At 42.0% G+C, this 20,485-nt stretch overlaps 1 protein-coding gene across 5 annotated transcripts in view; it reads right to left on the reverse strand.

The window, feature by feature from the left end:
- Positions 1-654: 654 nt before the first annotated feature.
- TPM4 (tropomyosin 4) overlaps positions 655-20,485 on the reverse strand; it is a 112,567-nt gene continuing 92,736 nt past the window's right edge. For 3 of the 5 annotated variants that reach the window (XM_075864089.1, XM_075864065.1, XM_075864082.1), the window contains 7 exons: positions 16,465-16,598; positions 13,711-13,828; positions 11,601-11,671; positions 3,633-3,708; positions 2,980-3,042; positions 2,731-2,800; positions 655-1,110 (listed from right to left, as the gene is read on the reverse strand). In XM_075864089.1, coding sequence (XP_075720204.1) covers positions 1,028-1,110; positions 2,731-2,800; positions 2,980-3,042; positions 3,633-3,708; positions 11,601-11,671; positions 13,711-13,828; positions 16,465-16,598 — 615 coding nt within the window. In that variant the 3' untranslated portion in view covers positions 655-1,027. Of the gene's footprint in view, positions 1,111-1,414; positions 1,611-2,730; positions 2,801-2,979; positions 3,043-3,632; positions 3,709-11,600; positions 11,672-13,710; positions 13,829-16,464; positions 16,599-20,485 lie in introns of those variants that run through there. The other 2 variants (XM_075864057.1, XM_075864071.1) reach the window with 1 other exon arrangement.

Consider the following 20,485-nt stretch of genomic DNA (forward strand, 5'->3'; position numbering starts at 1 on the left):
TACACAGATATATATATATATATATAGATAAATATATATATATATATGGATAAATATATATCTGTGACGGGAAGGGGTTAACAAACCAACACTCTTCAGGCCCTAAGGGTATGTGCACACACACTAATTACGGCTGCAAGTCCCGGACCGAACACAGTGCAGGGAGCCGGGCTCCTAGCATCATACTTATGTACGATGCTAGGAGTCCCTGCCTCACTGCAGGACAACTGTCCCGTACTTAAACAGGTTTTCCCTGCACTGTGTTCGGTCCGGGACTTGCGGCCGAAATTCGTCCGTCAATTACGGATGTAATTAGTGTGTGTGCACATACCCTAAGAATGCCATATTGAACTAATCTTGGACCAAGTAGGCACTATTCCTCTAGAAAGGATTTGTAATTGCCCCACTTTGTGTGCTTTCCCTAGACAGGAGCAGGCCACTTTGAATGAAGCCATTTTTGAAAGCTGAACCAATGTTTGGTCCATTTGGAAAAAAATATAATCTGCATGAGTTTTCTAAAAGGTGCAGGCATTGTAGTAAAGTTGTGTGGTTTGACACATGCGATGTTTGAGCGTTTTACATTTTATATTTAAATTGAGAATTTAATACATTTTATCCAATCCAGTAGTTTGTTCTTCAAAACCAGAGAGAATGTTATAATGAACACGTCTGTATTTTATTGATGACATTCAACAACTCATAGAACATCTTTTGTATTTTAATACCAACACATTGTGGTCATGTAACAGAATAACATAAGACAAACACTGAACATCACGTGACTATTCTAGCTTTAAAATGTACATGGGACCTTCGTATAAAAAGAATTCTTGAAAAAAAGATAGGTACAATGCACCAACTTATCAGGTTGAGATAAACATTGTGAACGGTTTCTTTAAAAAATAAAATATTTGGTCGCAGTCATTGCAGTTTTCCCCTGGAATGTTATATAAAAAAAAAAAAAAAGGTGACGGACTAAGAGTTTAAGGAAGGAATCAAGTGTGTGCACAACAGTCTTCACTTTTCATTATAAATTGTTGAGTTCTAGTAGTGTTTGGTCCAGAACTTGGTGCATTCCCAGGTTTTCTTCTTTGGCACTTGCCAGTTGGTCTAAAACAAAAACATAAAACATGAATTATCTGCATATTTACATTAGAGGAACATTTCTTTTACACTATTGATTTTACTTTAGCGCGTGAACTACAAGCATGCACAACAAAATATATAGAAACTGTCCAAGAAACAAGGTGCGAAAACGTGGGCTCGTGATGTATTCACGGACGTTGTAAACAAAGACTCAAATGCGGAGTCTTCAGTACTTTTGTTTGAGTAGATTTCATGTATGGAAAGCGTTTGACTGTTCTCTTATACATGTACTATACACGAAAATATAAGGTAAAGAAAGAAATGAATGAAAGGGTGCAGATTGATTTTTATTTCAACAGAATGAGCAGTGAAGAAAGTCAGACAAAGAATAGTAGTAGACAGAAAACTTGAAAGCCACGTGGCATGGAACCATTCGGCAGCCTACAACGAGGTCATGTCATTGAGAGCATGGTCTAGCTCCTCGCTGATAGCCTTGTACTTCAGCTTCTGGGCATACAACTCATCTATCAGAGAAGAAGCAGGAATCATTCGGAAGGACAGGAGGAGAGTCGAGTACAGATGCAGAACAGTATGAAGGAAGCGTGGAAGAGAAAAGAAGTCTGGTTACTAGGCAGAAACTTGATGCTACAATGTATTTGTCAGTTAAATAATTGATCATTCTTAAGCAATACAGGGAAAAAAAATAAATGTTATACGATGGGTTATTCTACCATACATAAACGTTATAAAAGGAGTGGTAATATTGACTGTTTTAATATTTGCTTGAACGGAAAAGTATAGTATGAAGTTAAAGGGGCTGTCTCCAACATCAAAACGGCTAACTACAATGGGCTCGGTTAGACTAGCATAAAGCTTGTGGATCCCCAAATATGAGCTGCTCCTTGTGATGTCCCAGCATGAAGATACCCTACAGTTATCTCCTGGAAAGGGTTACAAAATAGGAGCAATTCAACCCCATCAATTTTGCTTCTGCACCACTTCTGATACCCCTCTGTAACCTGCCATCCTTGAGGAAAAGTGGAAGAAACTTTGCTATTCTATATTCAGTATTTGTATTGTACCCTTGTGTCACGCAAGTTAGTGTAGATCACACTTAAGGTTTTTCTTTTTTAAAGAGGCTCTGTCACCAGATTATCAAATCCCTATCTCCTATTGCATGTGATCGGCGCTGCAATGTAGAGACCAGTAACGTTTTTTGTTTTTTTTAAAAATCATTTTTGGCCAAGTTATGAGCAATTTTATATTTATGCAAATGAGCGTGTATTGTGTGTGTAACATCTGGGCGTGTTTACTTCTTTTACTAGCTGGGCGTTGTGAATAGAAGTGTATGATGCTAACATACACTTCCATTCACAACGCCCAGCTAGTAAAACAAGTAAACACGCCCAGATGTTACACACACAATACACGCTCATTTGCATAAATATAAAATTGCTCATAACTTGGCCAAAAATGATAGTTCTTTAAAAAAACAAAAAAAACTTTACCGTTATCTACATTGCAGCGCCGATCACATGCAATAGGAGATAGGGATTTGATAATCTGGTGACAGAGCCTCTTTAATTTAAACATTTATAAAATCACAAGATATAAAAAGGGTACACGTTTTAATACACCGCTTACCTTCAAGGTCATCAATTGTTTTCTCTAGTTTGGCAACTGTTCTTTCTGCAAATTCAGCCCGGGTTTCTGCCTGTTTTTTTTTTTTTTTAAAAAAAGAGGGAGATCGAAATATAATGCAGGCAGCAATCTAAAACATCTTTGTGCAAATGTAATACTCCATCGCACCCACAACCCGTCAAAACACTACTATGTAAAGGTCAATAGTAGTCTCCCAGTCCAGTCCTGCTTTGGATCTATTTAATCACTCACCTCTTTCAGTTTGTCTGTTAAGATCTTGATTTCTTCTTCATATTTATCTTCTTTTTCAGAATACTAGAGAAAAAACAAAAAACAAAACACCTCAATACCCAATGGAAGAGTTTGTGTGCACTCACTACAAGGATACAGGTTAAAATGTAACTTTCCTAGCTTGTAGTTTAGTGTTCCTGTTAAAGCATGCCCCTTCAACCTTGTGAAAAGTGTGATAAGCCCGTGAGGTTAGTTCAGACTGGAAAAATAATCTATCGTTTTTAGTCAAAACCAAGAAAACAAGTGGTCTGCAAGTAACTCTCGAAACCAGGTCAAGGTTTCATCTGCTCTTCAAACAAATACTTCCACTTTCCTATATGTCTGATCAAACTCCACAATACAGCTATTTGTGAGGTTTGCAGTCGGGGCATGCCACAACTGGACTTCTAGTTCTTCAGAGGTGTATTCCAATGAACAACATTTATAGCATATCCGATGGAAGATATTATAGTCGAGAAATAGATCTGAGTGCGGTCATTTCTGTAGGACATGCCATAAAGGAGTGACTACACCTCACTCGCTGTACAGCTCAGAATTGTGTCTAGCATTTTAGGTCAGTATACTTACAGTTAAGGAGTCTGATATTACCTATATATTTGTTGCATTTTCCTTACCTTTTCAGACTGAGCCTCCAGAGATTTTAAATTGTTTGTCACATTTTTCAATTCTTCTTCAAGATCACTGCATTTACTGAAATAAAAATGGTTTGGATTAGCAAAATTAGGGGAATGGCTAGGTCTCTCTACCAGGTAAGTGTATTTTATCATGGTCTAAAAGCAAACCTATCATTTTATAAAATCAAAAATGCTGTACTACTCACTAACGTGAAGCCAATGTACAAAAACAATGGGGGAGGGATTAATTGCTCGTACTCGCGTTTTTTTTGCAGCGTCCATTACGGACTTAATTGGAGCGGTTTTTCAATGGATTCAATGAAAACCGGCTCCAATTACGTCCCAAAAAGTGTCCTGCACTTTTGACGAGCCGTCTTTTTTACGCGCTGTCTTTTGACAGCGACGCATGAAATGACAGGTCGTCGGCACAGTACATCGTAAAACCCATTGCTAGTAATGGGCAGATGTTTGTCACCGTAATGGAGAAGTTTTTTCAGACGTAATTCGGGGCGTAAACCGCCCGAATTACATCTGAAACTTGGTCGTATGAACCCAGCCTTAGTGACACAGTTTGATAAATTTACTATAATTTATGCTAGAAATTTCACTATACAATGCACACAAGAACTTTAACATTCTAAAAACATGAAAAAACACAAAATAAAAGGTCTATACTAGGAAGTTAGTAATGTAGCCCAACACCTAGTACTAATTCCATACTATGTGAAGCACTTGTTCAGGTCATAATCACATGAATGACATCTGCGCTGCAGGTTCTTAACTGCCCAGAAGGTGTGGATGGGTCAAGAAAAATTGCACCACTCCATCACAAAATTATTATGCTCTGAATTTCAGAACTAAAAGATGCAGTATGTAAATGTGGATGGAGTTCATGCATGGAACATTTGTTCAGCCAGTAATAGAACTTCTATTCATTTAAAGGGAACCAGTCATTGAAAATGCAGTCCTATCTGCAGGCATGTTATAGAGCAGGGGAAGCGGAGCGGATAGATATATCATTGTGGGAAAAGAATCTAACTCTGGGCTTAGGAGTCCAGTATGAGTGAGTATACACAGCTGTCAATCACTGTTAGGAGTCCAGTGGGCAGGCTCACAAGCTCAGAATGAGCGGGAATCAGATTAATAACTTACCAGTTAAACGGATCATTATCCCACAAAAATATATATCAATCTGCTCAGCTCCTCCTTTTTTTTTTTTTTTTAAATATATTTTTTTTTTTTATTCAAAACCAGAACAGTTACAAGTATGCAATGTGTATCACACATACAATAATCTATACATCAAATAACAAAGTGTTCCAGCTTCAAAATTCTTTTTCATTTTACTTGTCATCATTAAGTTGCAAGGTATGCAGTAAAACAAAACACAACCAACAATTCCCTTCCCTCCCCCCAACTCTCCCCCATCTCGGTGAACATTTTCTTAACTGGCCACCAGCATGCCTAGCGTGCCCTGGATACTCTGTGAACTATACCATGATGTGTGTTGAAATGTGCGCATGAACATCCCTATCTCTGCTGTGGAATAATGTTGCTCTATGAATTTACGCCAAGTTTTAAAAAATTGTTCTGTAGACCTTTCTTTGTGTTTTTCTAGGTCCGTCTTATCATACCCCAATAAAGTCTTGAGAGTAATCACGACCTCCGCAATTTCCGGGACCGATGCCTGTAGCCAGTGACGCAAGATGCACTTTTTGATAGCCAATAAAGCCATATGCACTCCTTTCCGGGCCACTAGAGGTGGTCCCTCCCCCCCTGGATCCATAGGAATATAGTGAAACAGCACTGCCTGTGGGCTTGCATGCACCTCCTCCCCCCAGGTATCTTTAATAAATTGTAACGCCCGATCCCAAAACGTGCGAATTTGTGGGCACAACCACATCCCATGGAGTAAATTGGCTTTGTGCAAGTCGCATTTTGGACAATTACGCAGATAATGTGCTGGAGCGTCCCTGTAGGATAAATTAAAGGCGTATGTCGCTCTGTGCATTAGCCTGAAGTGCATCTCACGCCACTGTTCATTCACCATGACCTTCCTCACCCTCTCCCATCCATCTCGTATCTTGCTGGAGATGTCTGGATCCTCCAGCTCCAACTCCCACGTTCTAAAGCAGGAAGTACTAAAGGAATCAAGATGAGCATTCCGAAGTTTACCATATAAACTTGCAAGGCTTCTCCCCGCACCACCCTGCGGCACCATCCCATCAAATGCTCCCCGTATCTCTACTCCATCAATATTGCGGACTTTGTTTTTACATAACCCCGTTATTTGAACATATTGCAAATATTGATTTTCCCTCAAATTGTATTTGCTAGAAACCTCCTGCCACGTAAGCCATCTCCCCTCCTCAACATTCATGAGTTGGCCCAGGACCTTGATCCCTTCATCTTTCCACTGCGAAAACAATTTATTCTGACTCCCCTGTGGAAACATAGGGTTATCCCACAACGGCCAGAATTTAGAAAGACCATACGGAAGACCAAAAAGCTTCCGCACCGCCTTCCAGGTGCCGATTGTATCTTTCAGCAACAGACTTGCTTTAACGTTATTAGGCAGTTGAGCATATGACATGTGTAGCAGTGCCTGCAGCGGAACCGCTCCCGCCAATTCCTGTTCCAGCTGAACATTGGAGTACATATTGGTGTTATGTATCCAATCCCCTATGTGTCTGCAGATGGCCGCTAAATTGTAGTATCGTATAAGTGGCAGCTGAATACCTCCATCCACTTTGGGCAGTGCCAATTTTTTATATGCAATCCTAGGTCTCTTTCTTTGCCACAAGAATTGTAAAAATGCTGTCTGTAATTTCTGGTTATCTAGGTGCTTGATCAATATGGGTATGGTCTGCATTGGATATAACAGTCGAGCAAAGCTTATCATTTTTAAAAGAGCAGCCCTCCCAAACAACGACAATGGCAATGACGCCCATCGATTTAGTTCCTTATGGATTTTTTCCAATAAAGGTGAATAATTTAGTTTATAGAGAGAAGAGGGAAATTTGCCTATTTTAATTCCCAGGTATGTAATATACGATCTAGCTATTTCCACCGTGCCCTGCAAGGGTGGTCTTCCCCCTGATTCCTTCAAGTAAAGTAATTGACTCTTTTGCGCATTGACTTTATATCCTGAGAAGGACCCAAAGTATTTTAGCTTCTCCAGCACCCCCCCCAAATGATCCCCAGGCGAATTCATAAATAACAAAAGATCATCAGCGAAACATGTTAGCTTGACCTCCTGACTGCCAACCTTAATCCCTTCAAAATCTCTGGATGACAAGAGATGTCTCGCTAGCGGTTCCAAAGCCAAGTCGAACAGCAACGGAGACAAGGGGCATCCCTGCCTTGTTCCCTTCTGTAAATGTATCGGTGCTGACAAAAAACCTGCAGTGAACACCCTAGCTAGAGGTTCTGAGTATAATGCTTCCAGGTAATTCCTGAACAATCCTTGTATCCCAAATCTATCTAAAACTAACCTCAGCCAATCCCAGTGTACATTATCGAAGGCCTTTTCGGCATCTAACGTTAAAAGTGCTGGCGAATCATGACCCTCCATATTAGAATTCCTCATTGCGTCTTGAACCGCCAAAACCGTGCGTATGTTTTTGACCGCCGACCTCCCCTTGACAAAACCCACCTGGTGTGGCCCGATCAAATTAGGGAGAAACATAGCCAACCTATCTGCCAGTATCTTCGACAATATTTTAACATCCTGATTTATCAAAGAGATTGGTCGATAGGACCCCGGGTTAGCCGGGTCTTTCCCATCCTTGTACAATACTTTAATATAAGCTACATTGCCCGACTTCAAAAATTCCTTATTTAACAGCATACGATTATACACCGGCAATAAAATGGGCGTAACTTCCTCCCTCATAAGTTTGTAGAAATCACTAGAAAATCCGTCTGGCCCTGGCGCTTTGTTATTAGTCAATGATTTAATGGTCGATATTATCTCTTGCTCCGTGATCAATGCGTTTAATGCTTCTCTATCAGAGTCCGAGAGAGATGGTAACGCTACGGAATCCAGGAACTCCCTCCCCTCATTCCTCTCCGATATGTCCTGTGCATATAGCGCAGTGTAATAATCTCCCAGTATATCATTGACGACTTTTGGATCTTTCTGTACTTCCCCATTCCCATCTCTCAACCCCCCTATGTGAGTCGGGCGAAATTGTCCTTTCGCCATTTTAGCCAGTAGGGAACCTGATTTGTTCCCATATCTGAAAAAATGCGCAGTTGTTTGCTCTCTCTGGAACCTTTCTTTTTTATCCAGCCACCTTTCAAACTCTGCCTTTGCCGTGAGCCAGTCCCCCCTAAGCGCTAATGTCGAGTTTGCCAAGTACGCTGTGTATTTCATGCGAAGGTTTCTGCTAGACTCGTTATAATGTTTGTTGGTTTTCCGTTTAAGCGAAGCAACATAGGAAATGATCCTCCCCCTCAGCACTGCCTTGGCTGTGTCCCAAAACAAGTGGCTGTTTTCTCTATGAGCTTGATTTTCCTGACTATATTCCCCTAATCAGCCCTTCAAGCAGGATTGAAAGGATTCATCAGTTGCCAGAAATGACGGAAATTTCCACAATATATCCGACCCCCTTTTAAACGTATCTGCCAAGATCAAAGAAACCGGTGAATGATCTGATATCACTATTCGAGCACTGAGGATCCTAGAGAGGAGCACCGGAGAAGCCATAAAATAGTCAATACGCGACCATGCGGTATGCGCATGAGAAAAATGAGTGAATTCTCTACCTAGTGGAAATTGTGTTCACCATACATCTACCATGCCCGTTGAAGACAATAATGGGGCCAAGACTTTATCATGTGTTCTTTCCACCAACATCCTACCATCCCCCCTTCTCCTGTCCTCTGTTGTACATAAGACCGAATTAAGATCCCCTCCCAGCAGAATCTGAGGTTCTTTATCCGCTAAAAGTTTTCCTTCCAGAAATTTAAAAAAGACCCGATTGTTGTCATTTGGTGCATATATACAGTACAGACTCACTCTCCCCATGGCACCCTCCAAGATTACATGCAAATATCTACCCCCCTCATCCCGCTCAAAAGTAACCACCAAACTTTCAATTCTTTTGTGTATGAGAAGTAAGACGCCCGCCTTGCCATTAACTGCTGGAGAACCCATTACCGTGCCCACCCATAATTTACTCATTCTCTGGAAATCACGTTCCAATAAGTGGGTTTCCTGTAAAATCGCTATATCCGCTTTCAACTTTTTCAGGTGGCGAAGAACCATCATGCGTTTATGTGGGGACTGCAGTCCCTTCACATTCCATGTAATTACCTTAGGCATCTCACAGTAATGGCAAAGCAAACCTCATTCACCGAGACAGATCCCCCCCCTCCTTCCCCCTCCCTAAACATAAAACAAAATTGAAACCCCAACAACAGATCATTATTACTTTCAGACTTCTCTTTTTTCGCACATTTTGGCGTGGAATCTCTGTGCATTCCACCTCTAGAAACTCTTTGGTATACCATGAACTCCCTGTATACCCTTAAAATATCAACAGCACCTTACACTCCCACCCGACTCCTTGCAAGAAAAATTTCCTCAAGCCTCACTTCAGCTGGACCCTCCCCTGCCATTAACATCAGTAGACCTCAACCCCCGATGCAACGATAGGTATAACAATTCTATCTCAAACAATGTGGAACTTTAAAATAACATGAGATTTCTTCCATCTCCGCCTGGACAGTTCCCTTCAATCCGGGGAAGAAGAGGTGAGACCCCTCCTGATACTCCTGTTTCTGGAACGTCCCCTGCGAGGCAATCCGTCCCTGTGCGTCTGGCTACCACCATTATTGTCTTTAGACAAACTTTCCACAAATTTAGCCGCCTCCCCTGGAGAAGAAAACGATTCCATCCCACCGCCGGGTTCGAAGATCCTGAGAATGGCGGGAAACATCAGAGAGAACCGAATGCGTTTCTGGACCAGTAGAGAGCACACCGTGCTAAAAGCCCGCCGCTTACGTGTTACCTCAGCCGAGTAATCTCCAAACATTAAAATTCTGCTGCCTCGTACTCTCACTTGTGCCGATGACCTTCGGTATGCCTGTAATACATTCGTTTTATCCACATAGTCCAGGTACTTCACAATGACTGGTCGCGGTCGTGCTGGGGCGCCATCTTGGGTCACACTTCGCATCGGTCCCACTCTATGAGCTCTCTCCGCTCTCAGCGGGGCTGGCAATCCCAGCGCCTGAGGCAACTCCACCGCACACAACTTTAGCAGCTGTCCTGCTGGTATAGACTCTGGGAGCCCAATAATACGTAAATTGCTCCTCCTCGAGCGATTCTCCAGGTCATCCACTTTATCAACCAGTTGTAGATTACAAGCTATCACCTTCTTCACCTCCTCCTGTGTTCCCGCTAGCTCATCTTCCAATAAACTGAACCGTTGTTCCAAATCGTTAAGCCTTTCCGCCTGAGCTGAAACATCTGTCTGAATTTGGTGCAATAATTTCGACACCGTCGCCTCCAGAGAAGCTGTAATATCTGGGGCTATAAGTTTCGCTACTTCCCTGGCCAAAACTCGACATGAAATGTCCATATTGTGAAACATAGTCTCAGGCTCACCTTCTTCCCCTTCTGGCTGCACCATAGGAGGTTGTGATGCCGAGCGCGAACTCTTACTCCTCGTGTTCCTGGCCGGCTCAGGCGCCATTTTCCCCAACGGCATCATGTCGTCAGTCTGCAGGGCCTGTGATTTTAATCCTGGGGTCCCGGTTTTCACCAGATATCTCTCCATACGCCGGAGAGAAGCCTGTACGTAGGGTTATCGGCCAGCAGCCTCAGGTTAGGTAACCAAGCCTCGGGACCCCGATTTTTGAGTCGGGTTAACGGAGCTCTCCTCACTCACGTCTACTCATGTGCGCGCCGGAACCGGAAGTCGTCGCTCCTCCTTCTTTATAACATGCTGCCAGCAGATTGTACTGCATTTTCAACTTGACAGGTATGCTGCCCTAACAAATGTGCATCAGGAGCTCCATGAAACGGGGTTTCAAGTTCGAGCATCTGCACACAGACCTAAGATCACCATGAGCAATTGGCAGCTGGAGTGGTATAAAGGTTCTTTGGAGTGACAAATCTCAATTCACTATCTGGAAGTCTGATGGACAAATCCATTTGATGGATCCCAGGAGAACACTACCTACCTGAATGCCTAATTTGGTGGTGGGGGGGGGGGGGGGGGGTAAGAATAGTGGTCTGGGGCTATATTACAGGCTACAGTAAACAAAAGGTATGTTAGACAACTGTTTGATTGCAGCTTTGTGGGAACAGTTTGGGTAAGGGCCTTTCCTGTTCCAGCAGGACTGTTCCAGTGAACAAAGAAATATCCATAGACATGGTTTGACAACTTTGGAGGAACTCCAATGGCCTTCAAGACTAATACTAACGGCGAGAACAAGTCCAGTTTCTGACCTGACAAACCACTGACTCTCAATGGACACAAATTCCAACAGACACTCCAAATGTTTGCGGAAAGCCTTCCAAGAAGAGTGGAGGCTGTTCTAGCCACAAAAGAAGTCCCAAATCCATATCAATACACAAGGTTTTGGAATGGCATGTCCAACAAGCTCATATAAGTCTGATGGTCAGGTAGCCACATACTTTTAGCCATACAGTATGTGGCTCCCCCATGGAGCAGTAATAAGGCTGTCTGAATAATGCCGGAGGCTGCATTTACAAAGACCATATGAACTGGTCATGTAATATGACCTTATATTTTTTTCACAAAAGGGAGATATTTAGCAAGAATATATAATGCTCACATAAAACAATTATACAGACATTCATGTAGTCTTTCAAGCATATCCATCCATACGTTTCCCAATATAAAAGCAATAAAGTATATGAAATCTGTCAACTCAAACTGTACAATTTTTTATTTTTTTTAAGCAAGATGTTAAGAAAACATGAATTCTTACAGTTCAGACACTTCAGCACGCTCCTCGGCTCTCTCCAGCTCTCCTTCAAGGATGACCAGTTTACGGGCAACCTAAACGAAGAAACTTGGGATGAACCTTAAACCCAGTAACAAGAAAAGTAATGACTCACTAATGCCTTTTGCTTTGTATGATCTGTATGATGAATATGCAATTATACATCAGCTATGAAGAACTTCAGAATATTCCCATCTCAGACATTTATAGCATATCCATGGGGACCCGCATCTATCTCCAGATTGGGAGTTCAGACACCGCCTGGTGAGATGGCTGCTGGCCGCTGCATCCAGGCATAGAATCGGTGCAGAGGTAGCCGTGGTTTTATGGAAAAAGCTACTGAAACAGCATCGATAAGAAAGCTTGGCTGTTTCTGTAACCCCGGCTACCATGCCACCGAGTCTCTGTCTTGAAGCAGTGGTCAGCAGCCATCTCACCAGGCAGAGATATCATATGGGTATGCAGTAAATGACAGATGGGAATACCCTTTAAAGACTTTCTGAAATTATTTAACTGTAATCTTAGTTTCAGATAGAATAACAAAAAGTAAGCTAAATGGCTTGGCTCTAAAAGGTTGCTTTTGGGTTTTACAGCTTCTGGAACCTGTGTATTTTAAATTGTGTTTTTATTGCCTACTAGGGATAACTGCCCAAAAAGCTGTGAAACCGTAGACACAAATTCAGGAATACACTCATGTTGGCAGCGGAACATGTAGCATACTAAGAAGCAATGAGAATGTCGAAGGGGTTTTCCCAGGATCCCGATAAAATGGACTGCAGCAAATGGCCTAAAATAAAAGAGCCTATACTCGCCTGATAAACAGATGATGTGCCTGTTTACACCACATAAGGGCTGCAGCCAGTCTCTGGCCTCAGTGGCGCTGGAGCAGCAGCAGGTTAATTAGGCAAACATGCGATTTTTTTTTTGTTGCTGTTTTAGGCCATTTCCTGTAGTCAGTGAATTTTATTTGAATCCCAGAAAACCCACTTTAAAAAAAAAAAAAAAAAAAGGTACAAGAATACGGACGACTGGGGCTCATTTCATTTTTGCTACCTCAGGGGGCCGATAGCCAATTTGCCATATAAAGGGCAAAGCCAGCATTTATTTCCTGTGCTGTGACATCACTGTGCGCATAATCTTTCAACTTTAGATTTTTACCCCTATTCTGTGAAAAGTCACAGGAAAGGGTTATTGTCCGCTGTGACGTCAGTGTTTATTATTCATGTACTGGGTTTGAGATATCACGGTGCATTGTTCCAGTACTGAAACATCCTTGTGTGCAACTAAACCGTTCCTGTGACTTCAGTGTTTATTATTCAAATATGACATCACGGTGTGCATCATCCCACATTATCGAGGACCAATTCCTGTGCGGTTACTTCTTTGGTCACTTGCACCAGTGCTGTAACATCACTCTTTATTATACGTGTACTGTTACATCACTGTTTATTATCCCCCGTGGTGGAATATCATTTTGTACATTTTACAGGTTCTGTAGCATAACTTGAGTGATTCCTGTGCAGTGACATTAGGGTTTGTGTTTTCAGTGATGTAAAATATATGAAGTCTAGAGGTTGCAGTTGCACCTGGAAACTGGTGCCCGAGGTGGCCCAACAATTCCCGTCACATAAGAGGCAATCATTACTATGAACCGCATGTAAAGTAGGCCATGTTACAGATTCTGCCAACCATTTACGATACTGCCGAGTGTCGTTGCATCGCCCCATAAGGGATCAGGAATGTTAAAATTCAACATTCCCAATCCTTCTTTCCCCCCATCTGCTTCCTGGGGAAAGTTGGGACTACCCTCATACACATCAGATAGTCAGCCAGTCCTGCTAAATTTGTCAGGTTTAGCCAAATGTCATCGGATGTGTATGGGCACCTTCACAAAGCTTTGGCATCCCTGCCTTAATGTTTCTTAATATACTGACTTTAGAGCACAAGAATGTACGTGCTACTGGTGACTTTGTTTATCACGTTACACATCCATCTTACTTGGAACCAGACTGGTAGAGCTTGGAATATCTACATAGGAATTTCTCAATACTGCAATTTGTTCACTGTGGCACAGATCTATTTAACCCTTCCTTACCTCCTCATATTTACGGTCTGCTTCTTCTGCAATGTGTTTAGCTTCCTTGAGCTGCATCTCTTGGATTTCCATTTTTTCCTCATCCTTCATAGCCCTGTTTTCTATTACCTTCATTCCTCTGTAAATATAGAAAGCTTAAATTTTATATGCAAGACAAAACAAAAAACTGCAGTATTTAGTCTTATTCTACATTTATCTCTGTTGGCTGAAGGATCCTCCCTTTTATGTTACAAATGTATTTCTGATGTGAAGTAAAATGTAACTAGTTACGTAAAAATTGTGGTCACTACCATTTCTAGGCCCTCACGGCTGTCCCGAATAAGATCTCTCTGAAGCCTCAGAATTCCTTCTGCAATGCGCAGTTAGAAAAGCCAACATCACATAAGACCTTGACAGATTGGTAGGCAAGATCTCTTAAAGGGGCTCTGTCACCATATTTTGCAACCCCTATCTCCTATTGCAGCAGATCGGCGCTGCAATGTAGATAAGAGTAACTTTTTTTTTAAACGAGCATTTTTGGCCAAGTTATGACCATTTTTATATTTATGCAAATGAGAATTCTAAAGTACAACTGGGCGTGTATTATGTGTGTACATCTGGGCGTTTTTACTTCTTTTACTAGCTGGGCGTTGTGAATAGAAGTGAATGATGCTGACGAATCAGCATCATCCACTTCTCTTCACAACGCCCAGCTTCTAGCAGTGCACAGACACACAGCGTGTTCGAGAGAGCACGCTGTGACGTCACTCACTTCCTGCCCCAGGTCCTGCATCGTGTCGGATGAGCAAGGACACATCGGCACCAGAGGCTACGGTTGATTCTGCAGCAGCATCAGCGTTTGCAGGTAAGTAGCTACATCGACTTACCTGCAAACGCTGATGCTGCTGCAGAATCAACTGTAGCCTCTGGTGCCGATGTGTCCTCGCTCGTCCGACACGATGCAGGACCTGGGGCAGGAAGTGACGTCACAGTGTGATCTCTTGAGAATACGCTGTGTGTCTGTGCACTGCCAGAAGCTGGGTGGTAACGAAGAGAAGTGGATGATGCTGATTCGTCAGCATCATACACTTCCATTCACAACTCCCAGCTAGTAAAAGAAGTAAAAACGCCCAGATGTGCGCACACAATACACGCCCAGTTGTACTTTAGAAAGCCTCATTTACATAAATATAAAAATGGTCATAACTTGGCCAAAAATGCTCGTTTAAAAATAAACACGTTACTCTTATCTACATTGCAGCGCCGATCTGCTGCAATAGGAGATAGGGGTTGCAAAGTCTGGTGACAGAGCCTCTTTAACATGGTATCTGTTTGCATTTGGTAAATGGCTCTCATTGTTTTTTAGTTTTTTTTTTTAATCAGTTCAATTTTATTCAACAAACTTCACATTTTAACAGGTCATTGTACTTTCTCATACAGTGTATAAGCAAATTTCCAGACCCAATTATTTATATCCAACCAAACATTCCCTTCCCCCCAACTCCCCCTTGTATCCCCTCAGCCGGTCTTCTCGATACCACTTTTCCAATCCTATCTCCTTCTCTTCCCCTTTTCCATTCCCCATCTTACGCCTGCTCTCCGTATGTACCCCACCGTCAGTAGCCCTATACCTGAACTTGTGACCGTAGTGTCATTAGCTCCACAGAAGCATACCCAGATTGATCAACCCACCTAGCCCATTGTTTTTCAAACTTGACCTTGGACCCCCTCTTAGAGTATATCCTATATTCCATCAGAACCTGTGAGTTAATTGCCCCTATGATTTCTTGTTTTGATGGTGGCTCCGCATCCAGCCAGTGCTTTGCTATTCCTTTCCTAACTTGATATAGTATTTTAGCGATTGCCAACCCTGACATCCAATCCCCCTCCAAATCTCCAACATACCCTAGCAGCATTAACACAGGATCCCATGGAATCTGTACCTCAAAACACTCTCCCCACTAGTTCCAATATTTCCGTCCACAGAATCCCCAACCTCCCGCATGTCCAGAACATATGGAGGATGTCTGCTTTTTCCTCCGGGCACCTAGGGCCATTGTTTTTTAGTTTAATTAAAGTGTTGAGAAATAAATTACCTTGTACTCGGTTAGACCTCTTTGCACTTTACTGTAGCGTGCGGTACATTGCTTTGTGCATTATGTTCTGTGGAATACCACACAATCTCATGTGGTGTTTCACCAGAAAGCATGTCATAAGTAAAAGATAAACCAGTGCATCAATGAAAAGGAAGGATACATACATACTACATAACTAGGTGCTGACATTTTCCATTCATCAGTCAGTAAGATACAGAGTACGACACAAATGTGGGCTAAACGTAAGTGTTGGCATACAAGGAAAAGAACGGTGGTCATTTCCTGTTGTCACTTTTGGAAAAACGGCAAAGACGAAAATATAATAGCTGTCCAACAACCATCTTACCTAATGCTCCAAAAACCATGAACACTATTTGACCAGTCACGCAGGTAAACTGGTGAATAAAAAGGTAAAAACCAGGACCAAACTAGGTTGCTCCAAAGGCATCAGACTACGTGCCGATCTTCCATTCTCCATCATTGTGAACAAAGAATTTGTTATAGCAAAACAGACCTTAAAAAGGTTTTTCTTTTCCAGGAATACATAGCGTTATAAGTGTTACACGGAGTAAAAGTGCTGTAAACTTTGTAATAGGGCTGATGTTTATCGGAAGGGTGCAGTGTGTTTATACTAAATCCTACAGTCATAAAGCAAGACCCCATTATTTTCTTAAAATACCTTTCACTCTCATCAGCTGCCTTTTCGGCTTCTTCCAGTTTCTGTAAAGCTGTAGCAAGACGCTCTTGAGCTCTATCTAACTCCTCTTCCACAAGCTGGATACGCCGATTTAATGCCGCAACCTCTCCTTCAGCCTGAAATGAAGTGACATTTGTATGGATAAGTGACATTCTACATATTAATCACTGCAGAACCTTTATGTAAAAGCTTCATTTGCCGGAAGAGAAGTCAAGTTAGTCAAAGTCCTGCAAATCAACCTTCAAAATTCCTTAACCTCCAAGCATCACAACTTTTTGCCTCCTAGCTCCATTTTCTTTCCACAACGTGCTTTATGCAATATTAGATCTTTAAACTGAGTAGTACAATAGTCCACGAGGAGAAAGATCAAGCAGATTAGTTTATTCTGCATTGAATATAACGGACATAACACAGGGAATAAAATCGGAAGCTGGAGATATATTTGACCAAGTTCTCCATCATTGCACAAGCGTAAGCTGCTGGAGTAAGATAAAAGTTCACTATTCATCATGGAAACTCCACCTTTCCCTTTCTAGAATGTGAGGATTCTCCTTATAAGGTAAAGGCCGTATGGGAAGGCTGGCTGACAGGAAACAGCCCGCAGAGCGACGTCGTAAGGGCTGCAGGATGTGATCTGTGGGAATAGCTGAAAAAAATTCTGATCTCTGGAAAGATTACTAATACATTACAGATTCGGCCTGCCGTTTAATGCTAAGAACATGAAGTTCTACCACAGTTCCGCAAATTAAAACACTGTTGAAAATATACAACTAAACAAAAAAAACAAAAAACAGATGATGCCTTAATGCCTGGAGTACTTCAATAGATTATATAGATGTATTTATCAGATGAGATTTTTTAAGCAAAAAAATGGGAAGTCCTCTTTAACCCTGGTGCTTTAGGCCGAGGTAAAATTTCAAGCTTTTGGAATGCTATGTTCTAAAGGGGTTTTTTCAAAAAGGAAAAAAAAAAAAAAAAAATAAAAAAAAAATATAAATTTGAAATTGTATTTTTTTTAAGCTAGTTTGTTCAAATAATTTACCCTTGTTTTTTCATAGAGCGGGCATAAAATTGTGGCTGGGGATATTCATTATATATTTGGGGTAAGGTACGTTCTGCTTGACAGAAAAGTGACGTTTCAATGCCCGAGCACCTGATGCCCAAAAATTAATTTGCGTCACGCAGGATATCTAATTTTGTGCATATGGATTCGGAGTGATGTGTACTTTTTTTGTATTTTTTTTTTTTTTTTAGAGGGGGGCTTTTTTACATTTTACTTTATTTGCATTTATTTATTCAGGTCCGGATGACAGCATCTAGGTCAGTGAATGTTTGCTACGGTCAGACAGGGACACCATTAGGCTGGGTTCCCACGTAGCGTAAACGCTGCGGAATTTCCGCAACAGAATTCTGTGCGGAAGTTCCGCAGCATTTACAGTAGCAGCAAAGTGGATGAGATTAAGAAAAGGTCATGCCCACGCTGTGTTTTAGTTTGTTTTCCATTGCAGGTTTCCCCCATTGAATTCAACGGGGATGCAAAACCTGCAACAGAAAGCCAGGTGTTGCGACCTCTGCGGCGCATCTGCAGCGATTACGTCACGAAAAACACAACTACGGGAAAAAGAAAAAACTAAATAGAATACTTACCCAGAAGTCTGTTTGTCCAGTCCGGCCTCCTTGGATGATGTTGCATCCCATGTGACCGTTGCAGCGGCGGTCACATGGGATGAAGTGTCATCCTAGGGGATTGGCCTGGACGACGAAGGGCCGGCCTCCTGGGATGACGTTACATCCGAAGTGACCGCCGCTGCAGCCAATCACAGTCTGCAGCATCATCCAGGGAGGCCAGACCGAACTGCACAGGAAGGAAGAGTCGCCATAACAACCTGGGTAAGTATGAGGGTTTTTCTGCAGTGGAAAAAGCTGACCCGTGGTAACCCTGACTTTTGTAAAGCGATTTTCAAACTACAGGCGTTTGATGCGTTTTGTGCGTGCTTTCAGTGCGTAGTTAGGACTCCCATTGACTATGGGAATTAGGCACATTTACATACCAAAGAATTGATCTGACGTTTTTTTTTTTCCTAGACTGCCATTTTTTAATGTTTTTGGTGCGCGTAAAAAAACCAAAACTAAAATTAAAAAAATAAGCCATATGCACTAATGACACTTTCCCATTGATGTAAATGGGAAGCTTAAATCTTGTGTTTGACACGTTTTTGGTTGCATAAAACGACCAAAAACGTGCCAAACACACACCGTGTAAACAGGACCTAACTGCCACTGGTCTGGATGATGTCAGCCAGACCAGAGAATGTCAGAACTGGGCACGGTTTTGCTGCTGGAACCCGGCAATCACAGTGTTACAGCAGCATAGGGTGTTCCGGTCTGACCGTAATTAACAGCCTCTGGTCTGGGTGCCATTACCGTAACCAATCAGGCCCCAATGACTGCACCCGGAACAGAGCTGGTTAGACAGATCTTGAAACCATGCAGTAGAAACAGCGAGCATCGGGAGAAGGGGAACCTTGCAGACTGGCACACTGCTAAAGGTCGTAGATTCACATTAAGCAGTCGGGAAGGGGTTAAAAGAACGCCACAACATGCTTGAGTCGTGAAGATTGCACAAGAGACTAATAAATACTCCTAACCAGGGTGCAACCACCATATGTGGAAAGAAAACAATGCCTTTAGGTCTATTTCCATAAGACAGAAGTGAAAACTCAAAACAGGGGATGTCCAAAATCAGCTCTACTGGAATGGGTTGGAGATGCACCTGGTCAAGAGGACTTCCGAATTAATGTCGCTACAACGCCTACATCAATTCTCTAGATCTGCTTTTTCATTTGTGGCTCCTTGCAGTTCACCATTTGTCTTCTTTTAGTTACCACTGGATATGTCCACGGATGATTTAAGGCAGTGCTGTTCAAATGGAGACGGTCCTCACTGGTAGAGTGCCCCAGTTGTTGGTGAGGCACATCCAGATTAGTTTCGACATAACCGACTGTTTATTTGAATGTTCTACGGACTTCAGGAGACCCATGTTAAAAGGGGTTATACCAGAATCAATCACTAAAATGACCATAAACTGTCAAAGATCTTGGACCTTGGGCACGTCACTCGACTTCTCCCAATAGCAATTAAAAGGGATACTATTCATTGCAATGTTGAGCAACCTTCATTAGATTTTGCTCAGCCTCATTATTTCCGGTCCGATTAGATATTCTCCCCACCCAACAGGAAATCTTAGTAATAGGCAATGTGGCCTACACGTGCAATAAAAATTACATACTTTGGTCTTTAACCCCTTCAGGACTGAGCCTGTTTTGGCCTTCAGGATGAAGCCGATTTTTCAAATCTGACATGTGTCACTTTATGTGGCAACTCTGGAATGCTTTTACCTATCCAAGCGATTCGGAGATTGTTTCCTCGTGACATTGTATTTTATGTTAGTGAAAAAATTTGGTTGATAAATTCAATATTTATTTGTAAAAAACACCAAGATTTGGAGAAAGTGTGCAAAAATTAGCATTTCTAAATTTAAATGTATCTGCTTGTAAGTCAGATAGTAATGTTGTTTGGCATAGCAAGCAGGGTAGCCCGCTCTATGAATTATCAAAGCGTCACAAATAGGCTTCTACCTGGCTATACACGTTGTGCCTCATGACGTACACACTATCCCTCCATGTTTCACTCACTTGCACCCCATTATCCATTTATTTCTATTGAGGCACTTCACTCATTACTGCCCCCTATATTACACTTGCACACACACCATTTATTATTTCTTACTACACATCCCATGCACCACACACCACTCCCCTCAAGACTAGTGGGAGTGGCTATTATTTAAAGCACCTGCTCACCCTTTCATCAGCGTTTCTGACCTGGCTGTGTCCATTTGTAAGTATGGCCTTTCGGTGTTTTTTTAGATAGTAATACCACACAAAATACTGACTAGTTAACATTTCCCATATGTCTACTTTATATTTGCATAGTTTTTTGA

The sequence above is a fragment of the Rhinoderma darwinii genome, chromosome 1 (genome assembly GCF_050947455.1).
Source record: "Rhinoderma darwinii isolate aRhiDar2 chromosome 1, aRhiDar2.hap1, whole genome shotgun sequence".
Classification (NCBI taxonomy): Eukaryota; Metazoa; Chordata; class Amphibia; order Anura; family Rhinodermatidae; genus Rhinoderma; species Rhinoderma darwinii.